This window comes from Lynx canadensis, chromosome A1, assembly GCF_007474595.2.
Source record: "Lynx canadensis isolate LIC74 chromosome A1, mLynCan4.pri.v2, whole genome shotgun sequence".
Taxonomy (NCBI): Eukaryota; Metazoa; Chordata; class Mammalia; order Carnivora; family Felidae; genus Lynx; species Lynx canadensis.
In genome coordinates this window covers 27,562,789-27,589,224 of record NC_044303.2, presented here as the reverse complement: position 1 = coordinate 27,589,224, position 26,436 = coordinate 27,562,789, and the positions used below count along the sequence as shown (strand labels likewise).

Below are 26,436 nucleotides of genomic sequence, written 5' to 3'. Positions count from 1 at the left end.
AAACATCACCACCACAATTTACTAGTCTCCCTACCATGGGACTGGTTCTAATAACTCAACCTCTGTACTAAGCATACACTAAGCTCTCCATACACACTTGCTTACTGAGTGATTTATGCATATCATCTGAAGATGTCCCTGGGGATATATAAAAAGAAGGCTAGTATAAGCATAATCATCCAGCACATTTTAAAGGATGATCTAAATGTTTGTTTAATTAAGCTTAAAAAAAATGTCCCCTCAGAGATAATCAACATGGTTTATTCTTCTAGTGATAAGGATTGAAACAGAGGAAAGTTAAATATGTTTTTCAAGGATATTCCAACTAACTGGCAACAATTCTAACTAGACTCTGGTAAGGAGAGAGCACAGAGATCCAACTGGACTCAGAATAAGCTAACCAAGAAAGAGGAGACTTTACATCGCTTACGGCAGTGTCAATGCATTAAACTGCCAGGCATTTTATTTCTATTATTTTATTTAACCTTTAAATTCTATGAAGTAGATATTATCCTCATGTTGTGAATAAGGAAATGGACTTGGATACGTGAAATAACTTGACAAGATCATGAGGCGAAGATGGATCTAAAACTCCTGTTTATCTGACGCTGAAGCCCCAAATCCACTGTTCTCATCCTTGCCTGGAATGTCCTTCCTTCAGCCCTTCGTACTGCTTTGCTGCTCAGCTAAAATGCTGCTGCATCCAACATACAGAGAACTCAAACAATGCCTCACACGTGTAGATTCTGGAAGGTGGGCCTTGCCCAGCAAAGGTATATTCTTCTGTATGTGTGTGTGTGTGTATGTGTGTGTATGTGTGTGTGTGTGTAATATATATATATATATATATATATATATATATATATATATATATTCCAAGTAGCTGATCAGTTAATATCAGAGATAAGCAATAGAGACAGTGACTTTAGAATCACTGACATGCCTACTGCTCATTAATGGTACCCTACTAAATAGCTTGTCAACTGGTGACTGATACCATAGAATTCCAGAGACGCATTTCTTTCCAAGTCTGTGCCTCCCTAAGCAGTACCTGAAGCTTATTTTTATTTCTGAGAAGAAAAACAAAGGCTGTTCAGGAACACAGGAGTCATTACTTCTGGCTGAATTAGAGTCTCAAGGGGCGGTCTTAGGAAGACCAGTACATGCAGTAAGGTGTCCTTCAGCCCCACTGACCCACCATGGCGGGGTTTCACACACTGGCAAAGTGACCATGCATTCTGGAATTTATGAGATTCCAAGTAGTTTGTCTGTTCATTTGTCATATGCTTTCTCTGCTCACAGTGATTTGTAGCCCACCCTCTGCGGGCAGCCTGATAAGCTAATACGTAGGAAATTCCACTGTTGTCATAAAACTACCAGCAGGCATCATGGCAGCAGACCACATATTTCAGGCCTAGTTCTTCACACTAATAATCCATAAAGCTTATGAAGGCTGGTTCCCGCCTTTTTCCTTACTATAATTTTTCTCAAGCACTTCTTAATTCATTCCCCCATTTATGTCACTGTAAAAACCCATATTCCATCAAATAATAGGCACTTGCCAGAAAGAGGGGAGGCTTTTGGAATGGGATCATCTACAGCACTACCAACTGGAATGTTGGAACTCCAGCTGTGTTCAGAAAGTCCTCACACATTCAAACCCTGCTTCATGGGACAGACAAACATATCCTCGGATTTTCTCTTATCTAAGTCCTAAACACAGGAGGACTGTGATAAGACACTGAAAGCGGAGAGTGGTTCTCCGGTGACCTCTTCGCTTTACACTAGAGAGAGCTAGTCTTTGCCACAAATACTCCATATACGACCTCAAAGAGGAAAATGGACCAGGGGACACAACTTCTGCTCAAGAGGTGAGAACCTAAATTCTATTTGCATACCTTCCTTTTAAACTTAACCACTTAGGGACCCCTGGGTGGCTCAGTCAGTTGAGCATCTGATTTCCGCTCAGGTCATGATCTCACAGTTCATGGGTTCGAGCCCTGTGTCAGGCTCTGTGCTGACAGCTCGGAGCCTGGAGCCTGCTTCGGATTCTGTGTCTCCCTCTTTCTCTGACCCTCCCCTGCTCGCACTCTGTCTCTCAACAATGAATAAACGAAATGAATGAAAAAATTAAAAACAAAAAATTTAACCACTTAATTGGTCTTTTATCAGAATATGGGTGCTAGTTTTTGACTCAGAAGAAAAAAGGAGGGATTAGACACAAAATGTCATTTAAAAGGGCAGTCACATGGCACATCAACTATGAAGAGTTCAAAGTTACTTGCTATCTTAAGGCTTACCGAGGTAGGATTCCCAGGCAGGACAGGAAGTTTCTGTTCAAAAATAACAGGGAGGAAAAAAAACCTTTGATCACTATTTTTCTCAGTTCTAAATCCCAGAAATTTCTGTCATTGTGTTCACGTACACTAAGTATTACTGTGCTGAAAACATTGTATTCACTACCACTAAGTATTAGTATAATACTAATACTAAATTTTTGTTATTCAATTAAAATACACGTTTTTACTTGCTTTACCCCAAAAGCTATGCTTATAATATGTCCAGTCAACAAGTAACATTTAAGCCTCTATGTGCAGGCACTGTCATAAGACATGATCTCTCAGACAGCAAGTCACTAATAGCCTAGTGTGGAAGGCTGATGCGAGGACTGAGGATTGAAACACAGCGTGATGGGTATTATGCCAGAAGATGCTAAAAAGGACATTTAATTAAACGGGATCAAGAACACCTCCTCAAAGTGGGTGACACTGAGTTGTGTTTTAAAGAGTGAATAGGAAACAGACTGAGCAGGGGGAGGGGCAGTGTGTGAACAAAGGAAAAATAGCATTGCAGTAGTTTGTTAAGGGTTGCCGTGAAGTACCACAGTCCAGGAGGCTTAAAAAACAAAAATTTATCGTCTCGCAGTTCTAGAGGCTTGGAGTCCAAAATCAAGGTATCTGTGCTGTTGGTTCCTGCTGAGGGCTGTGAGGAAAGGGTCTAGGCCTCTCTCCTTGGCGTGTAGATGGCCACCTTCTCCCTGTGTCTTCACATCATCTTCCCTCTATGCATGTCCTGTCCCAAATTTCCCCTTTTTATAAAGACATCTTTCCTGTTGGATTACAGCCCCCTTCTAATGACCTCATTAGAGGTTGATTACCTCTATAAAGACCCAATCTCCTAGAAAGATCACATTCTGAGGTAGTGAGGGTTAGGACTTCAACATATGAATTCTGAGATGGCCTGGGAGATCACAGATCAATCCCTGACAAACATTAAGTCCCCACTTCAAGACGGTGGAGTAAAAATGTTTCTGCACCATCCTTCTCTCAAAAATTATGCTAAATTTAGGGCACCTGGGTGGCTCAGTAGGTTAAGCGTCTGACTTCAGCTCAGGTCATCATGATCTCACGGTTCGTGAGTTCAAGCCCTGCGTCGGGCTCTGTGCTGACAGCTTAGAGCCTGGAACCTACTTCAGATTCTGTTTCTCCCTCTCTCTCTGCCCCCCTTCTCAAAAATAAACATTAAAAAATTTTTTTAATTATGCTAAACAGAAGAGAAAATGAAACAAGCTCTACATTCAGAAACCAAGAGACATCTGTATTCTCAGACAAAAATCTATGAAGACAAAGTAGATGAAGAAATGGTAAGTGACTAAGAGGAAAAGAGCAAAACAGAAGGTGTTCTGGTAGGGATGTAGGATACCCACAAGAAGCCAATATTCTCCACAGAGCAACATGAGGGTCCAAGACATGCATGTAACAGCTATCAAGGATGACAGATGGATGATAGGAAAGTACCTAAGCCAGCTCCCACCCTGAGAATTCAGGTGCTAATTCTCCCAACCCAGACAGTAAATCAGAAGTGTATTCTCTGGATAAACTAAATCGGACACACCTAGCACAGAAGGTCACAGTGGTTAAACCCAGGTTGAGAATGAAAGGCCTGTATAAAATGCTGTATACTAAGTGGTGAGCCTCTGGGCCCCCTTCTCTGAAGTCGTCTTCTGTTCCCTGCACGGTTCCTTCCGAGAGCTAGAAGGGGATATTGCATCCATGAAACAAAAACAGGTTGCTATTTTTTACAAAGCAACAGAGAAAAAAGAAGTTCTTGGAAAATAAAAAGATCTTCCCTCCCCTCACAAAAATGTGACCAGTAAAATATTTAGGAGATACTCAAGAAAATGTGTGAGAAAACAGAAAAAAATATACATGTATGTACACACACACACACACACACACACACACACACACACACGTCTCCACCCCAGTTCCTGGAACATAGCTCCTCAAACTTTTGTGATTTCCTAAGCCATCAGGGCAGTAGGAGCATCTTTTGTTCGAATGAGGCTCACTGGGTGGGCTCCTGAATGGGAACTGGTCACCAGAAAGACTAAGCCACAATTAGAAGCTTGGAATTTCCAGACCCAACCATCCCCTCCAATCCTCCAGAGAGGGGAAAGGGGATGGATATGGAGTTAATAATTGATCTTGCCTGTGTGAAGAAGCCTTCACAAAATCCCAAAAGTACTTGAGGGTGGGGAATTTCCAGGTAAGTGAATACATTCACACTGCGAGGGTCACCATATCCCAACTCACAGGGACAGAAGCGCCTGCATTCAGGACACTCCCAGACCTTGCTCTAGGTATCTCTTCATCTTGCTGTTCATTTGTATCCTTTATCATATCCTCTAGTAAACTGGTAAATGTAAAAGTTTCCCCAAGTTCTGTGAGTCACTCTAGCAAATTAATGGAACCCAGGAGGGGGTCATGGGAACCCCCAACTTGTAGCCATATTAGACAGAAGTTGTGGGTAACCTGGGGACCTACTACTTGCAATTTGGCATCTTAAGGGGAAGGCAGGGTTGTGGGTCCCTTTACCTTGGGAACCTCCAGATAGACAGTGTCAGAACTGAATTAAATTGTAGGATCCCCAGCTGGTGTCACAGAATTACTCGGGGTAAAGCAAGTCCCCCCACATCTGCTGTCAGAAGTGTGCGTGTGGTAGTCATGTGAGAAGAAAGGAGACACTCAGTGGGGAAAGGACTGGGTTTTTTTTTCTAACCCAATATGCCAAGAAGTAGAAAAAAAATGTCAGAGATAAATTAAAGGAGAAAAAAAATTTTTTTTCACAAAAATGAAGATAAATCCAGGAGGCCTAGGATTTCAGTAAGAATTCCTTAGAGAAAATGAAGAGAAATAAATCAAAGAAATAACACAAGAAAATCACCTAGAACTAGAAATGAGTTTCCAGACTGAAAATGAATATTAATGACCCTCATACCAAGGCATATCATTATGAAATTACAGAATACCAGAAAAAAGAAGAAGATAACTAAAATATTTCCAGGGGAAGCAAGGAAAAGCCCTTATATATAAGGACTGAAATTCAGAGGGCCTTGGATTTCTCAAGAACAAATACTCAAAAGTAGAATAGAAAGGCCTTCAAAATTCTGAAGGAAAAGGATTCCCAATTTGGATTACTTACCAGCAAATTACAAGCTAAGTGTGTGGGCTGAATAAAGATACCTTCAGATATGCAATGACCTGACCATACATCTTCTCCTGGGAAGCTAGTAAATAATATGCTCCATCAAAACAAGGAAATAAAACAAGAAAATAGAAGACAGGAGGCCTAGAAATCAGGGGACCCAACACAGGAAAGCAGTAAGAACAATTCCCCAGATGACTTTAAAACAATGATTCTCATCCTAAGCTGCACATTAGAATTACCGGGGGAGCTTTAAAAGCCCTGAAGCCCAGGCCACAATACAGCAGGATCTCTGGGGGTACGACCCAGGCGTCAGTGAATTTTAAAGTCCCCCAGATGATTCCGATGTGTAGAGGAGGTTGAAAACCATTCTGTGAAAGCAAAGTCCCAGAACAACCGCTGTGTAGGAGGCCAAATGAACCACCAGCCACGTTAAGGCAGAAGAGGGATGTTTCCAGAAGGGAAAGAAATCCGAAACTGACAAGTTACCTGACAGACACAAAACGGAAAACTGTATGGAAATCTGCATCAGAGACACTTTGTGGAACGGTCGCAAAATCTGAAGGAAGCCAGTCAAACGTTCAGAGGAAACCAAGCAAATGTTAAAGCAAAAATTTTAAGAAGTCCAAACAGAAAGAAACTGTGAAGTATACTAACTGGCTTGGCAGTGAGAAAAAAATTCATGTAGTCATTACAGTAAGAGAAAGCCTGAAATACTGAATAATTAGGGGAATGGAGGGGAGGGGATAAATTAACAAGATCTGAACTTGGTTAGCCAAGCAACAGCAATACCTACGTTGAAAGGTACGTGGATCCACATAACAAAGAAACCGCTTAGGCGAGTGTGGTGGGAGGAATAATGGCCCCCCCAAAGATGCCCACTTCCCAATCCCTGGAAGCTGTGAACGTCACCTTATCTAGCAAAGGTGACTTTGCAGAAATTGAGGATTCTGAGATGGAAAAGGACCCTGGATGATCCGGGTGGAATCACAAGGGTCCTTGTAAGAGGAAGGCAAGAAAGCCAAAGAGCAGGAAGAAGGCGGCATGAGGAGGAGGGCAGAGGTTGGACGCAGCCACATGCCAGGGGGGCGAGAGTGCCCGCAGCCAAGGAGAGCTAGGAGAGGCAAGGGACAGGTTCCTCTCTAGAGTCTCCAGAAGAAGCCAGCCTTGCTGACACCTTGATTTTACCCCCTTCATACTCATTCCTGACTTCTGACCTCCAGATCTGTAAGACAATACATCTGTGCTGTGTTGAGCCACTAAGTCCTTAGCAATTTGTTACACCAGCGATGGAAAATTTTTTTATTGAGCCATAACTGACATGACATTATATTAGTTTCAGGTGTACAACGTAATGATTCAACGTTTGTGTGTGCTGCAAAATGATCACGGCAATAAGTCTAGTTAGTATCCGTCACCACACGTAGTTACAAAAGTGTTTTTCTTGTGACGGACCTTTTAAGATCTCTCTTAGCAACTTCCAAATACGCAGTACGGTATTGTTAACTGTGGCCACAGGCTGTGCATTACATCGCCAGGCCTTATTTTATAAGCAATAGGAAATTAATACACAGAGGTTTTTTTTTTTAATTTTTTTTTCAACGTTTATTTATTTTTGGGACAGAGAGAGACAGAGCATGAACGGGGGAGGGGCAGAGAGAGAGGGAGACACAGAATCGGAAACAGGCTCCAGGCTCCGAGCCATCAGCCCAGAGCCTGACGTGGGGCTCGAACTCAGGGACCGCGAGATCGTGACCTGGCTGAAGTCGGACGCTTAACTGACTGTGCCACCCAGGCGCCCCAATACACAGAGTTTAAAATACTGGGAGCGGGAGTGAGATTAAAGGAGTGCAAGGGACACAGGCCTTCAAGTGTTGGCTTTTTTTGAAAACACATGTGGCACGTGGATAAAAATTAAACCATCCGCACGAGGAGTTCCAAGCAGAAGTGAGAGGAAATGGCTGGAAAGGCACAAGCTACAGAGCAGCGCTCCGCAGACATTAATGTGTGCACAAGTCGCCACAGACCGTGTTAAAATTCAGCTTCATATTCAGGACTGGAGTGGCGCCTGAGCTTCATCTACACCCTTCGAGGCTCCCGGGTGACGCCCACGCTACTGGTCCATGGACCCTACTTAGAGTAGCCAAGACCTAGATTCTACGTACAGAAAGGAGTCGTGAGGGAAGGGAGGAAGGCAGAGGGCTCTGTGCTCAAGCTAAGGCATTCTGACTTTATCCTTGAAGACACAGGGAGCCACGGGCAGTGGAACAACCGGATGAGATGTTTTTAAACGACTATTCGCTGTAGAGGAGGCGGCGAGAGGCAACAAAGCAGACTGGAAACCATTTAGTGTACAACCAGAAATATTCAATGATTATGATTGAGGAAGGCGGCATATTTTCTGGCACTTCTCACAACGGTACAGAGAACTGTATCAACCCATGTGTAAGTAAACACTGTAAGTATCTTTGGTCTGAAGTTCTCTTACGTATCGCTTAAAGGAACATTCTTGTCGTCTTTTCCACTGATGTAATTATAGAGTATGTATTAAATTCCCAGCTGCCCATGGAAGATCCACACGTAAATAAATGTAATGAGAACAACTTTCTCTGAAAAGGTACATTATGTGAGAATTAAATTTTTTTAAAAAAACTTGAAAGCTTGTAGCTTATCACACCCCCATAGAAATGGGGGTCACACAGCGCTGACATTCTATACATCGACCACAGTTAAGGCAAACTACAGGTGTCTTCCTCCCATGTTACAAAAGTGCACTGTAAAGGCGTGTCATTCCTAAAGCATTAGAAATGGTTCTGCAAAGCATTCTCAGAGGAATTCTACGCAGATGGATTAGACAGAAGAAGAGTACAATATTGGTAAAAAAAAAAAAAAAGCCACTTAAATATATTGAACACCAACAAATTATTAATAGTTTGCTGTCGAAATGGGAGCAGCTATTGAATGCAGTTCATAAAGAATCATCCTGGGTCCAATGCTGCTCCATATTTTCTATTAATAGCTCTGAGGATCTTGTGACTAATGCACTAATCAATCCACAGAAAACGCAGTCCTGGGAGACATCACTCATGTCATGGACAACAGTATTAAAATTCAGGATGATCTTGTTAACTTGAAGAAACAAACCAAAATCAATAGGCCAGGCACACACAATTCTGCCGGGTGTTTCATAGGATTCGGGAAGCCTTCAAACAGGGTCAAGACCATCCTGGCAGCCAAGCACCCAGTTGATAAAGTTATCCAATTCCTGTCTTCTCTCCCTCCCTCACGGCCACAGGGTATCTGGACAGACGTCAAGGACTGTCCCTACACAGGATTTAGCTCTCTACCTACAGTTTTCAAGTCTGTCCTTTCATGCCCTGCAGTGAGAGGAGAGAGGACAGATGTGACAGGACCCGTGGCAAATCTTAGACTTTGGAGCACCACCTTAGAAGCGGGGGATGAGGGTGGGGGGAGGAACATTTAAACATTTGTAAGTAAGAGTACAATGAACTTATCCTAAGGAGTGTCATAATAGCTTCTCAACATTTTAAATCATGGTCACTGAAGCGCACACTTTTAAAAACTTAAACCCATCCTTTCTTTCAACTACAACCATTTCCAGAGGCATCCTGAATTATACTTACTTTGTTGTACCCAGTTAACCAGTCAATAACCAAGGCCCTGCCAACTTCACCTTTTATTTTTTTTAATATAATTTATTGTCAAATTGGTTTCCATTCAATACCCAGCGCTCACCCAACAGGTGCCCTCCTCAATGCCCATCACCCACTTTCCCCTCTCCCCCAGCCCCCATCTCCCCTTAGTTGGTTCTCAGTCCTTAAGAGTCTCTTATGGTTTGCCTCCCTCCAACTTTTTTCCCCCCTTCCCCTCCCCCATGGTCTTCTGTTAAGTTTCTCAAGATCCACATATGAGTGAAAACATATGGTATCTGTCTTTCCCTGACTGACTTATTTCACTTAGCATAATACCCTCCAGTTCCATCCACATTGCTGCAAATGGCCAGATTTCATTCTTTCTCATTGCCAAGTAGTATTCCATTGTATACATAAACCACATCTACTTTATCCATCCGTCAGTTGATGGACATGTAGGCTCTTTCCACTCACCTTTTAAACGGTTCTCTGACCTGTGCTCTCATCTCCATCCTCCCATCCACTGCCCTATTTCATGTCTTTATCATTCCTTACCTGGATTAACGCAGAGCCTCTCAGAGGCCTCTCTGCCTCTCCATTCCCTTAGAGCCATCCTTCACATGGTTACCAGTGTGATCCCACTAAAACACAAACCTGACCTTGAACCTTCCCTGTTTGAAAATTTTTAGTGCCTTCAGCACTCACAGAATGAGGTCCAAGATCTCCACTGCAGCATACAAATTTCTGCAGTGGTATTCTGCTGGCCTCCCATGTGAGGTATTTCTGGATGTCTTGATGTCTGGGGGACACCTCTAGCATGTTGTGCCCACATCCTACAGTACCCACGGCAGCCCATACAATGAACTATCCCACCCAAATTACAGTCCTTCCAGGCAGAAACTGTATGCACTTGGTAGACCTTACGTAACCTTACGTAAACATAAAATTTGGAGGATAAATGGATGGATGACTGGATGAGATCAAAGGCTTTTCAAAGGGTGGTGTTTAGTCCAGGTGCCCGTAATGTAGATAACCAAGTGCAAGCATTGTTTTATAGCTCAAGGAAGCAACAGCTGAAGTTAAGTTTCAGATCAGGTCCATCTGCCTTTAGTTCCAGCCATCTATTATACACAGCTCACTCTGTGCCCTTAGCCTTCATTCACCAAATGCCTCTTTATAAAGTACCAGACAGCAACCCTGCATGGCCTCCCACTTACCCAAGTTGAAGACTGTGAGTCATGAAGAGCCTTTTGACAGGTACTTCTATCTGGCGACTCTGTGTCCAGTCTGCTCAGGAACTCCGCAGTTTTGCTAGCAGGGACACAAACGGGTGTTAGGGCCTTCATAAAAACAGAAATATCATTACTCATCGTGCCTCTGGATACTAGCCAAGACATTCATTGGGTGATGACTTAAAGTGTCCTGGGTAGAACAAAAGGTTAGTGTGAGAACAAGGTCGCGTAGAAAACCAAAATAAAACGCTACCGTAAGACCGCCTTGTTGAAGAACATTCATCTGAAAAGTATAAAATTAGGTTTGTGGCATGTGAAACTGGGATTTCATTTTTATCTCCTTGACATGGAGAGAAATGCTCCCTCAGATTCTACAGTGTGGGGTCCTAACTTCCCGTCTCAGTATTTAAAGCCTGACATTCAGACCGCACGATAGAGCCGTGGCACGTTGGGTCCCCTGTGAGACCGCATTCCACGCTGGTTTCCTGTGGCCCTTCGCCCGCTTCCTCCTCTCGCTGCCCTCATGGCTTTGGCTGCTCTTGGGATACAGGCCCTCCAATCCTGTAACTCTTAACCACATATGGATCGTGGAGCCCCTATGGGATTCTGAAAGCAGTTATGGCCCCTTACACAGACACATGCACACAGACACACCTTCGCATTTGATTTGTACCTTCCATGGAAGGTAAGAAATGCTGCTGGTTCTGGCCTGCATTTCCGACATCTCTTGTTAGCTCACAAAGATTGGCCGAGAAATAGCCTCAGTTTTAAGAAGGTCTTTGTTTTTCCCTTAAAAACCCCAAACCATCACCCCAATTTCTCCTCTCACCTATGTCAAGCAGAGAACACTAGCATTGTTCCCTAGACCTCATTTCAGTGACTTCCCCATTTGGCCTACCACTGATCTCCGTTTCTTTGTCCTTTCCCCATGTAATTTGTGGGATTTTTCCCCCCTTATTTCCGATGCACAACCAAATACTTCATTCATGGAGGCCTAATGCATATTGCACCAGCCTCTTGCAGCCCTCTCACTGCCTGCCTCCTTCCCTCAGTTATGCCCCTTCTTCCCCCCTGATATTTTAGTCCTCAACTTGTCAAGCACTTAAGATACGGACACCCAAAAACGCATCAATGGTCTGGTAAAAATAAATGGTATCCAGTGGAGGAAAATCAAAACAAGGAATTCAAAACTAAACAGGGATGCCAACATCACTTCAAATAATTACTTAGATAGAACATGGCATTTGAACAAGGTCAGAAGCTTGAGCTGGGAAAGGAAGAGCAAAAAGGTAAGCGACGTACATCACCCTGAGAAACATAAGGCTTCGGCACTGGAGACAAACAGCCTCTCCATTTGTCTAGGATTGCTTATCTTGCCCAGAATAGACAAGGAGACTAATGAAGTCTCAGAGCCTGGAAGCTGCCCCACTGTCTGGGGCTTTATGAAGTCATCAGTCAAAAGTGTGAAAAGAAGAGAGTTGCCAGAAGTTTGGATGAGATTGCTGAATATCCTGAGTTCAGACCTAGGAAAAGTGGCGAAAAAGAAACACTGCGATAAACAAGGAAAGAACCTCAGACCAAGTTGACGGGCAGCCCCACGTTGTGTTCTGACAGTGGCTTCTTACCTGCTGGTGCCAAGGACAAAACTGCCTGCGTTGCCAACCACTAGCCATGGCCCTTCTACCAATTATCACTGCCCCACTTATGCCACAGGATTAAATCATAATGACAGGGCCACAGGACTGCCACAGGAATTCAAGTACGGGTCTGTGGAGAATGTGGATTATTCCCAAAGATGAACCATATTGACAAGCCACGTTCCAAGTTACTAAACTAACTGACTGGTATTTCTCAACTGTTAGTATAGGCCTAGGTATAGAATGTAATTTCCATGTATTGACTAAACTGACCTGGGATACTTGTAGGCAATTATGGTCACATTTAATAAAAATAAAATACAGAAGAACCTTCTTGAGGGCAAAAGTGGGAGAATCTCAGAGTGCCTGGGTGGCTCAGTCGGTGAAGCATCCTACTTCAGCTCAGGTCATGATCTCATGGTCGGTGAGTTCGAGCCCCGCGTCGGGCTCTGTGCTGACCGCTCAGAGCCTAGAGCTTGCTTCAGATTCTGTGTCTCCCTCTCTCTCTCTTCCCCTCCCCCCAGGAGAATCTCCTGGTGGGAAGTCCAACAAGACTGAGAACCCTGACTGCAGCACTAGGTCACCTTTCCCTTGGGAGTTTCTTGCTCTTTGTCATCCCTGTGACTCTGCCACCTGTAGAAGGGATGACCCTCTTTCGTTCATCATTTTGACATAAGCATAAATACAGGACTCCTTCCTTTACTCTCCACAGAGTGGATGAACCAATTAAGTCAGACTTGGTTTAGAAGATTTAGTTCGCTCACATCCAACTTAAGATCTTCAAGGGTACTTTGTGTTTGTTGTTAGGGTGATTCCCATAGCTTATCCTAACCTCACTTCAATACAATTCAGATGCAGCAGGGACTGCTACATGTCCATCAAATTCATGTTCTCTTATTCTAGTGACACAACTTGACTACATACCCTGGCCTCCCTTGCAGTGAAGGTTGGCCATGGGGTTGAGTCTTGACCAATAGACTGTGAAAGGAAGTGATGCACACCCCTTCCAGGACTAATTACAAACTTCTTACACATCCATATGTTTTTCTCTTTCTGGCTGGCTGGAGTAAAGACAATCCCCAGCACAAACCCAAAAGTTGTATATTGAAGGTAGGAGAGCCCATATGGCTTGGTGCCTGAATATCTGAGTGGAGAGGGCCTCCACCCAAACTTGTTCACCCATTCCTTAAATGAGCAAGAAAAAAACAACATAGTATTCAAACTATTCTATACTTTAAAGTCTGTCACAACCCCTAGACTACCCTAATAACACAACATAAGAAATATGTACAACACAGCGAAGGAAACAATCAGCAAAACTAAAAGGCAACCGACAGAACGGGAGAAGATATTTGCAAAGGACATATCAGATAAAGGGTTAGTATCCAAAATCTATAAAGAACTTATCAAACTCAACACCCCAAAGACAAATAATCCAGTGAAGAAATGGGCAAAAGACATGAATAGACACTTCTCCAAAGACATCCAGATGGCCAACCGACACATGAAAAAAAATGCTCCACATCACTCATCATCGGGGAAATACAAGTCAAAACCACAATGAGATACCAACTCACTCCTGTCAGAATAGCTAACATTAACAAGTCAGGCAACAACAGATGTTGGGGAGGATGCGGAGGAAAAGGATCTCTTTTGCATTGTTGGTGGGAATGCAAGCTGGTGCAGCCACTATGGAAAACAGTATGGAGGTTCCTTAAAAAACTAAAATAGAACTACCCTATGACCCAGCAATTGCACTACTAGGTATTTATCCAAGGGATACAAGTGTGCTGTTTTGAAGGACACATGCATCCCAATGTTTATAGCAGCACTATCAACAATGGTCAAAGTATGGAAAGAGCCCAAATGTCCATTGATGGATGAATGGATAAGGAAGATGTGGTGTGTGTGTGTGTGTGTGTGTGTGTGTGTGTGTGTATGTGTATATATATATATATATATATATATATATATATATAGTAATACTCCATTGTGTATATGTGTGTATATGTGTGTGTGTGTGTATGTGTGTGTGTGTACACACATATATACACACATATACACAATGGAGTATTACCCAGCAATCAAAATAAATGAAATCCTGCCATTTTCAACTACGTGGATGGAACTGGAGGGTATTTTGCTAAGTGAAATTAGTCAGTCAGAGAAAGACAAATATCATATGATTTCACTCATATGAGGACTTTAAGAGACAAAACAGATGAACATAAGGGAAGGGAAACAAAAATAATATAAAAACAGGGAGGGGGACAAAACAGAAGAGACTCATAAATATGGAGAACACACTGAGGGGTTTGGAGGGGTTGTGGGAGGGGGGGCTGGGCTAAATGGGTAAGGGGCACTAAGGAATCTACTCCTGAAATCATTGTTACACTATATGCTAATTTGGATGTAAATTAAAAACAAAAAGAAAGAAAAGAAATATGTACAAGAGAATCATTTCTCAATTAAGTGATCAATTCCAAAAGTGTAAGAGGCAGCCAAGAAGAGTTGAGGAAGATGAGAAACAAGGATTCTCAAGGATTCAGCTAAGCAGATATTTCAGAACCTTAGTCAGGGGAGGGGAAGGTGGGAAAGGGGCTTCATTCTGGAGCTGTCTTCCTGTTAGGCCTAGGAGCTACCTAGGCTCAGAGCATAAAAAAGCATGAACCTTCCAAATACTGGGGAGGGTGTCTTACAAAACTGGTCCTCTTATAAATTGCTAATGGAAGGGAAAATTGGTGTTACCACTTCAGGGAGTAATTTGACAATGCTTAGTAGAGATGAATATGTGCATAATGCCTAGGTACCAACTCTAGAGAAACTCTTGCATAGGTATTTAAAGACACCGGAACAAGGTAATTTAATCCAGCACTGCTATAAGAGTCCCAGAGATAGAATTTAAAAAAGGGGGGTGGGGGGCAGCGCCTCGGTGGCTCAGTCAGTTAAGCGTCTGACTTGGGCTCAGGTCCTGATCTCACAGCCCCGTATCAGGCTCTGTGCTAACAACTCAGAGCCTGGAGTCTGCTTAGGATTCTGTGTCTCCCTCCCTTTCTGCCCCCTTCCCCGCTAGTGCTCTGTCCCTCATTCTCAAAGATAAATAAAACATTAAAAAAAAGAGAGAGAGAGAGAGTCCCAGAGATAAAAAGAAGATGTGGAGTGGGGGTGAGGGGAAGATGAGAATGTAAAGGAAGAAGAGAATGAACTAGATCTACATCAAGAATCGATATGGTGAAATCTCAAAAAACAGTATCCAGTCGGGGCGCGGGGGGGTGAGGGGAGGAGTTGTAAAGGTATGATACAGTGATCAAAGTATCTGAAGGACATAAAACAACAGTCTGTACCTTGTGTGGATTCACATATATGTAATAAAATTGAAACAATGTACATGATGAGAAAAAGAAAAGCAGCCCAAGATATTTAGGAACTGTTCTGACACATCTTAATCTCAATGTTATTACAAACTAATCCGACGTTTACAGCTAAGCCATGTTGTTCTACTGATGGACATAAATGGTCCCACAGAATATCCACTTTACCCAAGTAGACCTCACAAATTACCAAATATCTCCCATCTTGCTAAATGAATGCAGATTCCTTACCAATTACAGTGTCATACTCATCTAGGCTGTCCTCCCTAAAGGTAACATTTAGTGAGACATCCAATCACAGAACTGTCCCCACATGCTGACAACACACAATCTAGAGCAATCTCCTGCTTCTTTAGACCCTTCCCCAAATTACCTAACTGAAACCTAAATCCTCATCAGTTATTTCTAACACTCTGAGATATCCCTCCATTTCTTACAGTGTGTGTTTTCCCTATTTTCTTTTTTAGTTGTTTGTTTTTGAGAGAGAGAGAACACAGGTAGAAGAGGGGCAGAGAGAGAGAGAGAGAGAGAGGAAGACACAGAATCCAAAGCAGGCTCCAGGCTCTGAGCTGTCAGCACAGAGCCAGACGTGGGGCTTGAACCCATGAGACATGAGATCATGACTTGAGCCGAAGTCTGACACTTAACCGACTGAGCCACCCAGGTGTCCCATGTTTTCCTTTTTTGTAATAAACCCATAATGTTCAACTACAGGTATGTCCCTGGTGGTCTTCTGCTGAAGGGCACTGACAAATGTTACACACCAGAACACTGTTGCTGTTAGAGAAAAAATGGAGGGAAGGGATGAGAGTGAAAGGGTAACTAACACTTTAGCCATCACTATGCCATTTAATTTCTTTTTTTAAAATGAAACAAATGTAGGCAAAATCGTAAGTGTGACCTTAGTGATTGATACATATTTTCTGTGATTTTGCAATGCTTCTCAAGGAGAGAAAAAGCATACACACTATTGTGGTGCTTATGGGGAAAAGTTTTGCAGATGCCATTCTGGATTCCTTAGAGCAATAATTTCCAAAATGCCACCAGGAAGACCCACGTGTGGCTGACACCATAAGAATCATCTATGCTGCTTCTTGTTAAGCCCTGGACTCAAGACTTAAACTTTCCAATTCAGCATGTCTGGTATTGGATCCGGGAACCCGTGTTTCTCAAAAGCACCCCTGGTGATCTTGGGATCTACTATAGAGGTACCGATGGATATTTAACATGCGTAATTCTCTGAGGTCCAAATGATTCTGACTTAATGATTAAATCATGCTATCACATACATTTGGAAACACAATCTTAGCGTGTCTTAGAAATCCTTCTCTAGGAGGACTAACAATACATTCTTCCTGTCTTTCACAATAGCTTCACAAACCTGAACTTGGCCACTGTGAGGTTTAGGTGAGCAAGTAATCATTCTTACGTTCACATACGCATTTGCGCCAGCAACAAATTCTTCCTCAGTCTCTGCTTTGTGCTTAGTAATATGGGTTATCGAATAAACTAAACAGAGATGGTTTTGACTGAGTCAGTTTCATATAAGTGGGTGTGAACAAAAAACATTCATATACTTATAAGCACTCAAAGCTAAAATCAGTGGGGAAAAGTTTGAGGATAACAGGATATTAGAATAGTCTTAAAGTATTTCCCCCAACTACAAAATATCAATTACAAAGGGAAGAAAACAATTAACTTTACAGTGGAGACCACCCTGACCAAATAATGAAAGTTAGTATCACCAGTAATGAGGACATCAACATCATATACCCTCTTGATAGGATGCTCCAAGGACACAGGATCACCTCTTAGTATTCTGAAAATTAAAACCTCAATCTTATCATAATAAAATATCAGATAAACCCAAATTAGAGGTACATTCTACAAAGTAACTAACCAGTACTGACTGAAAGTGTCAAGGTCATGAAACATAAGGCAAAAATGAGGCACTGTCACAGACTAGAGGAAACTAAATAGTCATGACCACTAATTATATTATGTGATCCTGAATCAGATCCTAAAATAGAAAAAAGAACATTGAGGAGAAACTGGTGAAATTCTAATAAAGCCTGTAGTTTATTGTGTCAATCTTAATTGCCTAGTTTGATAAATGCACTATGGTTTATACAAGATCTTAACATTAAGGGAAGCTAAAAAGTCTCAGTGCAAAACTCTGTACTATTTTTGTAACCTTTCTCTAAGCTGAAAATTATTTCAAAAGAAAAAAAAAAGGAATCTCCCTCAGCTCTCTTCCTTACCTGAAACCAAGAGAAGACAAAACCTAAAGACAGCATTTGCCTCCGAGTTCCCTAAATGGAGGCATCTTATTTCTCATACATTTTCCTCAGTGCCTGGAGGGCAGGGGTGGGGGGGAACACAGGCCTCTTCTTTGCTCCTCACGTTACTTCAGACAATTACTTCTCCCTCCATCACTTGCAAAAAAAAAAAAAAAAAAAAAGTCTGTTCCGGTTAGTGCCCTTGACATCAGTATACCCTACGTTCTTCTCCCCTCTTTGCTATTACACACTCCAAACCTTCTGGTCCGAAGCATCTCTCATTCATCACGACCAGGCTTCCTCCCTATCTCAACTACTGTTGGAGACATGGATGTCCCGGATCTCCTCCTTGCCTTCCAGTTCCCAGGCTTCACTTTTTATTTTCTCATCTCCAACACCTCTTCAGTCTGCCTCAGCCACACTCCTAGAGTCCTACCCTAAACTCTACCGTCATGAACAAGTATCCTCCCTCCAACAGAAGAACTGACAAACACCACTCTTGGACAGAACTTTCCATCATTCCGTGTTCTTGGCACAAACATCGTCACTACAACAATTTTCTCCCCGGTTTGGGATTTCCAAGCCATCATTCCTCCCTTTTTCTCACCATCAGTTCCTACCCATCTCTATTTATTGTGCAGCTTAGAGCCCACAGTGCATTTTTACAATCTTTCCTTTACAAATGTCTTTGACTCTCTAAGATAAAGTCGACCATCTGCTTTCTCTGCATGGGCACCAGAGCAAGTGAATCAAACTTGGGGAAAAATAACCTATCAGGTGTTTGGGGATGGTAGACATGGAGGAGGATGGGGGCAGGGGTGTAGACAGGCTTCACATGAAATTCATGAACACGGACATCACTCTGATCAGAGCCAACACCAACTCCTGCCTGGACTACCGCCGTAACGTTGTCTCTAGCTTCTCCATTTCCATTCTTGCCTCCTCAAATCTATTCTTGACACAGCAAGCAGTAATCACTTCTTTAAAAACAATAAAACAGCTTCTGAAGGTTTGCTCCTGTAGCTTAAATAGAACCCAAACTATGTGCCATGGCTTGCATGATCTCTCTGGCTCCTATCAATCTTGTCAACTTCATGATCTCTCTTCCCCCACTTCAACCCAAATATATCAGCTTCCTTTCCGAATATACTGGGTGCTGCTCCCGCAGCCTAGGACCCACTTCCCTGGTTCTCAGCAGGACTCGTTCCTTTCTCATCCCTCCACTCAACTGTCATTTTCTCAGAGATGCAGGTCTTCCCTACATTCTCCCCTCCCAGTTTCAGTATTCTTGATCACTGGTAGAGATCATTATCTTCCCCTATGTTCTCTCATAGGAATTATAGTCTATTATCCTGTATACTCCTTGGTCATCTGGTTTATTATCTGAATTTCCACACTTGGTCATGGGGCTAGATTTGCTTTATTCATCATACGTGTCTAGAACCTAGTAACCTAGTATAGTGCTTGATCTATACCAGGTGCTCACAGTTGAATACATGAAAGCCCATTGCCTAATGCTAGATACTATCAATACATTTACATTTTGGCCAGTTTCAAAATAAAATGTTTTATGTTTCTCCGATCATCAGTGAGGCCAAATATTTTTATCGATTTTATATCTCTTGTCTTTGAACTGCTAGTTCAAGCCATTTGTCAATTTTTCTAGAGTTGTCTTTTTCTTACTAATTTATAAGAGTTCTTTGTGAAATTAAGCCTTTGTCCATTACTCTTGAGGCAAATATTTTCTCCTAGACTCACTTGTAATACTGTTGACTGTTGTCACCTACCACAATTTCTTCCTGCAGTCAAATCTGTATTTTTCCTTATGGCTTCTGAGTTATGTGTGTGACTTATGATTTAGGGGGTAGAATCTCCTTTCCAAAAACATTCTTCATCATATTCTAATTGTGTTGGCTCAGTACAATTTGTCAAATTGTCTTTTTGACACTGATTTGAAAGGATACTTTTATCAATAGCTGAAGTCCTAAATACCAAATGCCCTTATATTCATGGGCCTGCTTCTAGATTCTTTCACTGAATAGATTTATTATAATGCCAATAACACTTTATTACTACCATACTTTTATATTAATACACGTGATACATGGTACAACAAGCCTCTCCCAACTCCATTCAATTTCTCTCTTTCAAGTGTATCTGTTTTTTTAGTATTTTCTCTTTAAACTTGATTTATCAAATTCCACAAAAGGTCCTGTTCAGGAGAACTATCTTTATAATACTGACTTTTTTTTTCCTTCTAGAGTTAATGGTCTACATTTATTTTCATCTTCTTTTAGGTATCTTATGTAGGATCTATCTATTCGACTCACCTGTTTTACAGTGGATGATTATTTTAAGTGGGCTTTTTCTTTAATTATATTTTTTAATGAGCTTTTGATGGTATAGAAGATAGACAAATATTTGCATATTGGCTTTAGATTCATTCATGTTAGTTGAACTGTTAGTATTAGGTCCAGTAATTTTTTGGTTGATCCCTTCGGGATGGTTTAGACGGATAATCAGAGACACTGATCTCTTTCTTTGCAATATTTAGATTATTTCTTTGTTAAAAATAGAAACAGTCTCTAGTTACAGGGCAGTAATAACAAGCATTCTCATCACCCTGTTCCAGACTTCACTGGAAAAGCTGGCTTCTTTCTTAAGATTTCAAATGAAATCTAACATCTTCCTTGAAGGTTTAGTAGAACTCACTGAAAAAACAAAACCAGAACAAAACAAAAACCCAATTGGGCTTTTTTTTCTAGGTAAAAACCAAACTGTATTTTCTCTTCCACTTCTAGTTATTACTCTATTCAGGCTTCAAGTCTAGTCATGTATATTTTCCCCAGGAAATAAATGAGGAAATCTGGGTGACAAAAAATTAACAATTAGAAGTAGGATAATTAGGAGTCTTTTGCTCTTCCAGAATTCTGGTTGTACTTCCTTTCTTATCCTTGGGGCTCTTCTTTATTTTTAAATCAGACAAGTTCAAAATCGGCCTGAAATTTTATAAGAATTTTTTTAAAAAAGCAAAAAACTAGTTTTGGGGTTAATTTACAGATGATAAATTTGTTTTCTACATCATTTAAACAAATTTGGGGGGTGGGGGTGCCTCGGTGGCTCAGTCAGTTAAGCATCTGACTCTTGATTTCAGCTCGGGTCATGATCTCATAGTTCCTGAGACTGAGCCCCGCGTAGGGTTCTGTGCTGACAGCACGGAACCTGCTTGGGATTCCCTTTCCCTCTCTTTCTGCCCCTTCCCTACTTGCACATGTGCTCTCTCTCAAAATAAATAAACATTTTAAAACTTTTTTTCCTGTATTATCCTTCCTTCTACCTATTTGTACTTATTTTATTGTTCTATTACTATGTTAATACGATGTTTAGTTTGTTTCTATTTTTACTAAATGCTTTTAAAACTATTTTCTAAATAATTTTATAGCCACATTCTATAGATTTATATAATATGGGATACTTTAAAACTTGTATTCTTTTATCCCCAAGTAATTTGTAATTTCAGTTTTGGTTTCAACTTGTACCCTAACAGTCATTCAGAAAAGTGATTAGAAAAACATTTATGTGAATAGACATGAAATTTCTTTTTTTTGCTTATTTGAGTAATCCCTATACCCAATATGGGTCTCAAACTCCTGACCCCGAGATCAAGAGTCACATGTTCCTCCAGCTGAGCCAGCCAGACGCCCCTGACATTAACATTTCTTATTGCTTAATTTATGATTTTATTACATTTTCCTTAGGAATGGTGGTTCTCTAGGATTTGGGAGTACTGGGGGGATTTTCTGAGAAACTCTGAAACCTTAGTGAAGGCCAATTGTAGTTACGTCAATATTTGTAAAGATTTTGTATTTTCATAAACTAGGTACAACACTTTATAACTGTCTATATAATCATACTGATTATTATTCAAATCTTCTATTCCTTATATCATTTTTTGGTTCACATGATCTGCTAATTTCAATGGAGAATTAGTTAAAAAGGAAAATTTGAGGCGCTTCGGTGGCTCAGCCAGTTAAGCGTCCAACTCTTGATTTCGGCTCAGGTCATGATTTTGCGGTTCATGAGTTCAGGCCCTGCATCGGGCTCTGTGGGCTCAGCACAGAGCCTGCTTGGGATTCTCTGTCTCCTCGCTCTCTGCCCCTCCCCCGCTTATGTTTGCTCACTCTCAAAAATAAACTTAAAAAAAAAGAGAGAAGGTGACAAATCCATTATCTATATTACAGACTTTAGCAGTTTGTTTTATAGGTTTCAAATTGATAAAGACCCATTATTCACATTATCTTTTGGCTGACATATTTTATCTCTATAAAATACTCTTCATCCTGTTGAATGCTTTTCACCTTGAATTTAATTTTGTCTCCTATTAACAGTGATATTAATTAATCTGCCTTCTATTGTTAGCATTTATGGTTATACTTTCCATTCCTTTATTTTCATCTCTTTTGTTTTATGGCATCTCTTATAGTAGCAGATAGCTAGAATTTCATCTTTTTATGCCACCCGAGAGTGTTTCTTTTAATAAGGAGATTTGGCATGTATACCTTTTCTGTGATTGCTGACTTGTTCATAGTTCTTCCTCTTTTCTGCCTTATGTTACAATGATCAAATTTTCGTTGTATTCATTGTATTTCACTGTATTTTTCACCTGTTTTTATGTTATATTTCCTATATCCCATATAATGAAACACATAAAACACAAATTAGTCTTCTATCAACATGCGGAATTCACAAGACTTCACTCGTACAAAGAAAAAAACACTCAACGTTACTTCCTATCTCCTCTTCCTTGTGCCTCTTCTAGCACTAAAATCCTCTATATTAATTTGATCATGCTTATTCTTAATTTTTAGAAAAGAGAAAAGTCTATCACATACCTGACTATACATGTCACTATATTCTTTGTTCACAACTGTTCTAATACCTACTCCCTTCCTTTTTCTTGGATTCATTCTTTGTTTGGTCGGAGTTCATTTGGTGTTAATTTTTTTTTCCAGTAAGGATCTTAGAACTCACACAGAAGTGATAAAGTTGGCTCTGCAGCCAGCTTTTCTGAAGGGTGGAGGGAAGGTGCACACATATCCCCCCAGGTATACCAGGTCACAGTGATGAGATAACTAAGGGAAACTAGTTTATAAAAAAGACATTAGTCAACTCTCACCTTTTACTAATTATTAATTACATATTGCGAAAGCTAGAAGCTGTCCCTGACATGCAGGAGCTAGTCTAGCACTCAGAGCTAGGCCTTGGTGTTCTCCTGGTGAAAGCAATTCACACAGTATCAACATCAAAAGAGTCACCCTGGGGCTGTGATGGATATTGACAAAAATAAGACCCCCTCATTAACATGTCTGAGCAAAAAAAGATACACGAACCTGTCTAAACCACCGAAGTGACCAAACACCCCCAAATTTCTACCTGATTTGTGTGACAGTGCTTCTTTATCAATTACATTACAATTGCAATTAACCACTCAGGTCTTCCCTCCTTTTAAATAAAATAAAGATACCTAATCACAATCACCCCTGCCTCCTGATAACGTTCAACCCAGAATGAAGCCCCGTTTCCGCAAAGTCTCCTGCAGTCACCTGACACAGGCCCAAATCTTAGCATGTTCTGACATCTTCTTACCAAGGTGGCCCACAGTTCCCCCAAGATGCAGCTAAGAAGTTTAGAATTCATTTTATAAGCAATGGGAAATAATACCCTTTTAGAATAGGGTAGTGACATGATGAAAGCCGTGCTTTAGAAAATGAAATCCAACAAAACATGTAAGATAACTGACAGAAAAGACAGTTGGTGAAGACAGAAATGAAGCCATTCAAGTATGCCAGGGGATGACAAGGAGACAGAAGCCATAAGGCAAGTGGAATGTGAGGAATACCTATCGGAAGGTGGTGGCAGTGGGAATGAAAAAGTTAATGTGTGCTGGGACATCCACAGGAAGAACGGACAGTGATAGAAATATTGATACCATCAGCATGATTTAACATTCAGTAGGCAAGGATTCTCTCAGATCAGATTTCCCATAAAATATTCGGTCTTATTCTGAACAAAATAGATAGGGGATTTTTGTATCCATAAGTTCGCTTCATTAGCATAAGATAGAAAGTTATGAATAGGATGACTTTCAATTCACCTTACTTGGATTATAAAATGTGAAGTTGGATTTAAGCCTACCATATGGATAAGGGATCGATTTAGCCCTTAAGTGTCTTTTGCAAGCTCCCATGAAGGGCATTAGAAGTTTTGTGAGCACATTAGAAGGCAAACTTGGGGCCTAAGTGTGCATATTCAGCAGACCTGCCTAGATCCTCCATTCTTAGAAAACTAAAATAGATGAAGATGTGCCTCTTAGGACCTAATCACACTATTATTCAAATGGAAATAAAAGAGATGCACGGTTCCGATGGTGGAAGTGAAGTAAACTTCCCAACATTTCAATCGACAGGCTGAGCTCAAGGTAGTGCTTGGCAGTTGAGGAATAGGAAGGTCCTGTTTTGGAATAAGCTTGGTTCCAAGAGTTTTTTCAACTAGTTTTTTAAAGAACTAAGCATCCCCCCACCCCCGCCCCATCCCCTAGAAATATCGGAAACAGTACGTAGGAGCAGAGCACTGCCTGGAAAGATCACAAAAACCCACATACCCTACAGTAGGTTTAAGTGTGGTACTAACCCAGTGTTGGGACTGGAAAAGGATAGCATTCATCTACAATGAAAATCAGAGAAAGTCAACTTATTTCCTCAGTTTTTCTTTCACCTACCCTAGGCAAAATGTACATCTTGGTAGAAGGAAACAGAAGTCAACACTGGCCAAATCTTGCTCTCTGAACTGAACTTTACCCCCCCCCTTAACTCCAGGGCTTATCACCCCCCACCCTAGCCAGATATTCCTGACCTTCCAACTAGATCATGCCTCTCAATGACCTATTTTCCCCAGCCCCCCTGGACTCCCAAATCTCAAGACCAAGATTTGGCTGCATCACTTATGGTCTTAGGGACTTCAGGAAATTTACTCAACCCTCCATCTGTAAAATGAGGAGGATATACCCTTCATAGGGCTGATCTGAAAGTTAGATTAAAAAATGCATATAGGGGCGCCTGGGTGGCGCAGTCGGTTAAGCGTCCGACTTCAACCAGGTCACGATCTCGCGGTCCGTGAGTTCGAGCCCCGCGTCGGGCTCTGGGCTGATGGCTCAGAGCCTGGAGCCTGTTTCCGATTCTGTGTCTCCCTCTCTCTCTGCCCCTCCCCCATTCATGCTCTGTCTCTCTCTGTCCCAAAAATAAATAAACGTTGAAAAAAAAAATTAAAAAAAAATGCATATAATAGGGGCGCCTGGGTGGCTCAGTCGGTTAAGCGTCCGACTTCGGCTCAGGTCACGATCTCGTGGTCCGTGAGTTCGAGCCCCGCGTCGGGCTCTGTGCTGACTGCTCAGAGCCTGGAGCCTGCTTCCGATTCTGTGTCTCCCTCTCTCTCTGCCCCTCCCCCGTTCATGCTCTGTCTCTCTCTGTCTCAAAAATAAATAAACGGGGGCGCCTGGGTGGCGCAGTCGGTTAAGCGTCCGACTTCAGCCAGGTCACGATCTCGCGGTCCGTGAGTTCGAGCCCCGCGTCAGGCTCTGGGCTGATGGCTCGGAGCCTGGAGCCTGTTTCCGATTCTGTGTCTCCCTCTCTCTCTGCCCCTCCCCCGTTCATGCTCTGTCTCTCTCTGTCCCAAAAATAAAATAAAAAACGTTGAAAAAAAAATATTTAAAAAAAATTAAAAAAAAAATAATAAACGTTAAAAAAAATTAAAAAATAAATAAATAAAAAATAAAAAATGCATATAATATACCTAATACTCCGGATACTCCAGAGGCTCTCAGCAATACAGCAGCTTTTATTATTATTTTGCTTATTTCAAAGAGCCAAGCATTTTGTATTTAAAAAAAAAAAACTGTGCAAATGTATAATCGATTACATTAAATGGTTATTAGATATGAATTAACATTTCAAATGTTTGGAAGATACCCAATTGTTAGCTCTCCAGCATATCCTTAAGAGATCCTTGTTTTTTCCTAAGACCCACACACAAAATGTATCCCATTGCTCCCACCCTATGTGAGCCCCCACCACTGGTTAAATAGGCTCAAAATTCAAACTTGTCTCTATATCTATGTAAAAAACACAATTAGAAAAACGACTAGAACCCCCCAAATCAGCTACTCTTCAAATTTTTAAATGTGGAGATGTATTTACTCTGTGTTTTAAATCACCTATATCCCAACGTCCTCCCTTTGATATTTTTTAAAAAGCACAATCAAAAGTTTATTAACTATCACCTCAAACCCTCAAATCCACCAGTAATAATGATTAATAGAAAAGGCCTTCCTGAAAAGTGCCACATTTGACTTTTTATAGGTAGTTACAGACAGTAAAAATAATGGGGGAAACTACACCAAGGTTAGATGCCTATTTTGCCCTTTGCTTTTCATGCTCAAGAATCCTAGAACTAATTCTAAATTGTGAAATGAATCTGTCCCCAGCCAGAGTAGCAGACCTAATGCACCATTAATCTGGTCTGCTCTCAGCTGCCAATTGAAATAGTCACAGTCCTTCGATTTTTAAGGAAAAGACAGTACTGCAGAAGTACATTCCAGAGGTCTTTTCACAAAAGCCATCCTGTGTGCTCCATCTGCACACGCAATCTGCTTGTGTATTTCCAGCCAGCTTGCATGGGCAGATTAATGCGTACAATTAGAAAGCAACCTCACAGGCATTCAA

At 41.4% G+C, this 26,436-nt stretch overlaps 1 protein-coding gene across 2 annotated transcripts in view; it reads right to left on the bottom strand.

Moving 5' to 3' along the window:
- EPSTI1 (epithelial stromal interaction 1) overlaps positions 1-26,436 on the bottom strand; it is a 98,386-nt gene that overhangs the window by 35,968 nt on the left and 35,982 nt on the right. The window contains exons 8-9 of one of the 2 annotated variants that reach the window (XM_030311438.1): positions 10,358-10,451; positions 2,301-2,333 (exon numbers count right to left, since the gene is read on the bottom strand). In XM_030311438.1, the coding sequence (XP_030167298.1) occupies positions 2,301-2,333; positions 10,358-10,451 (127 nt within the window). The remainder of the gene's footprint in view (positions 1-2,300; positions 2,334-10,357; positions 10,452-26,436) is intronic. The other variant, XM_030311448.1, reaches the window with a different exon arrangement.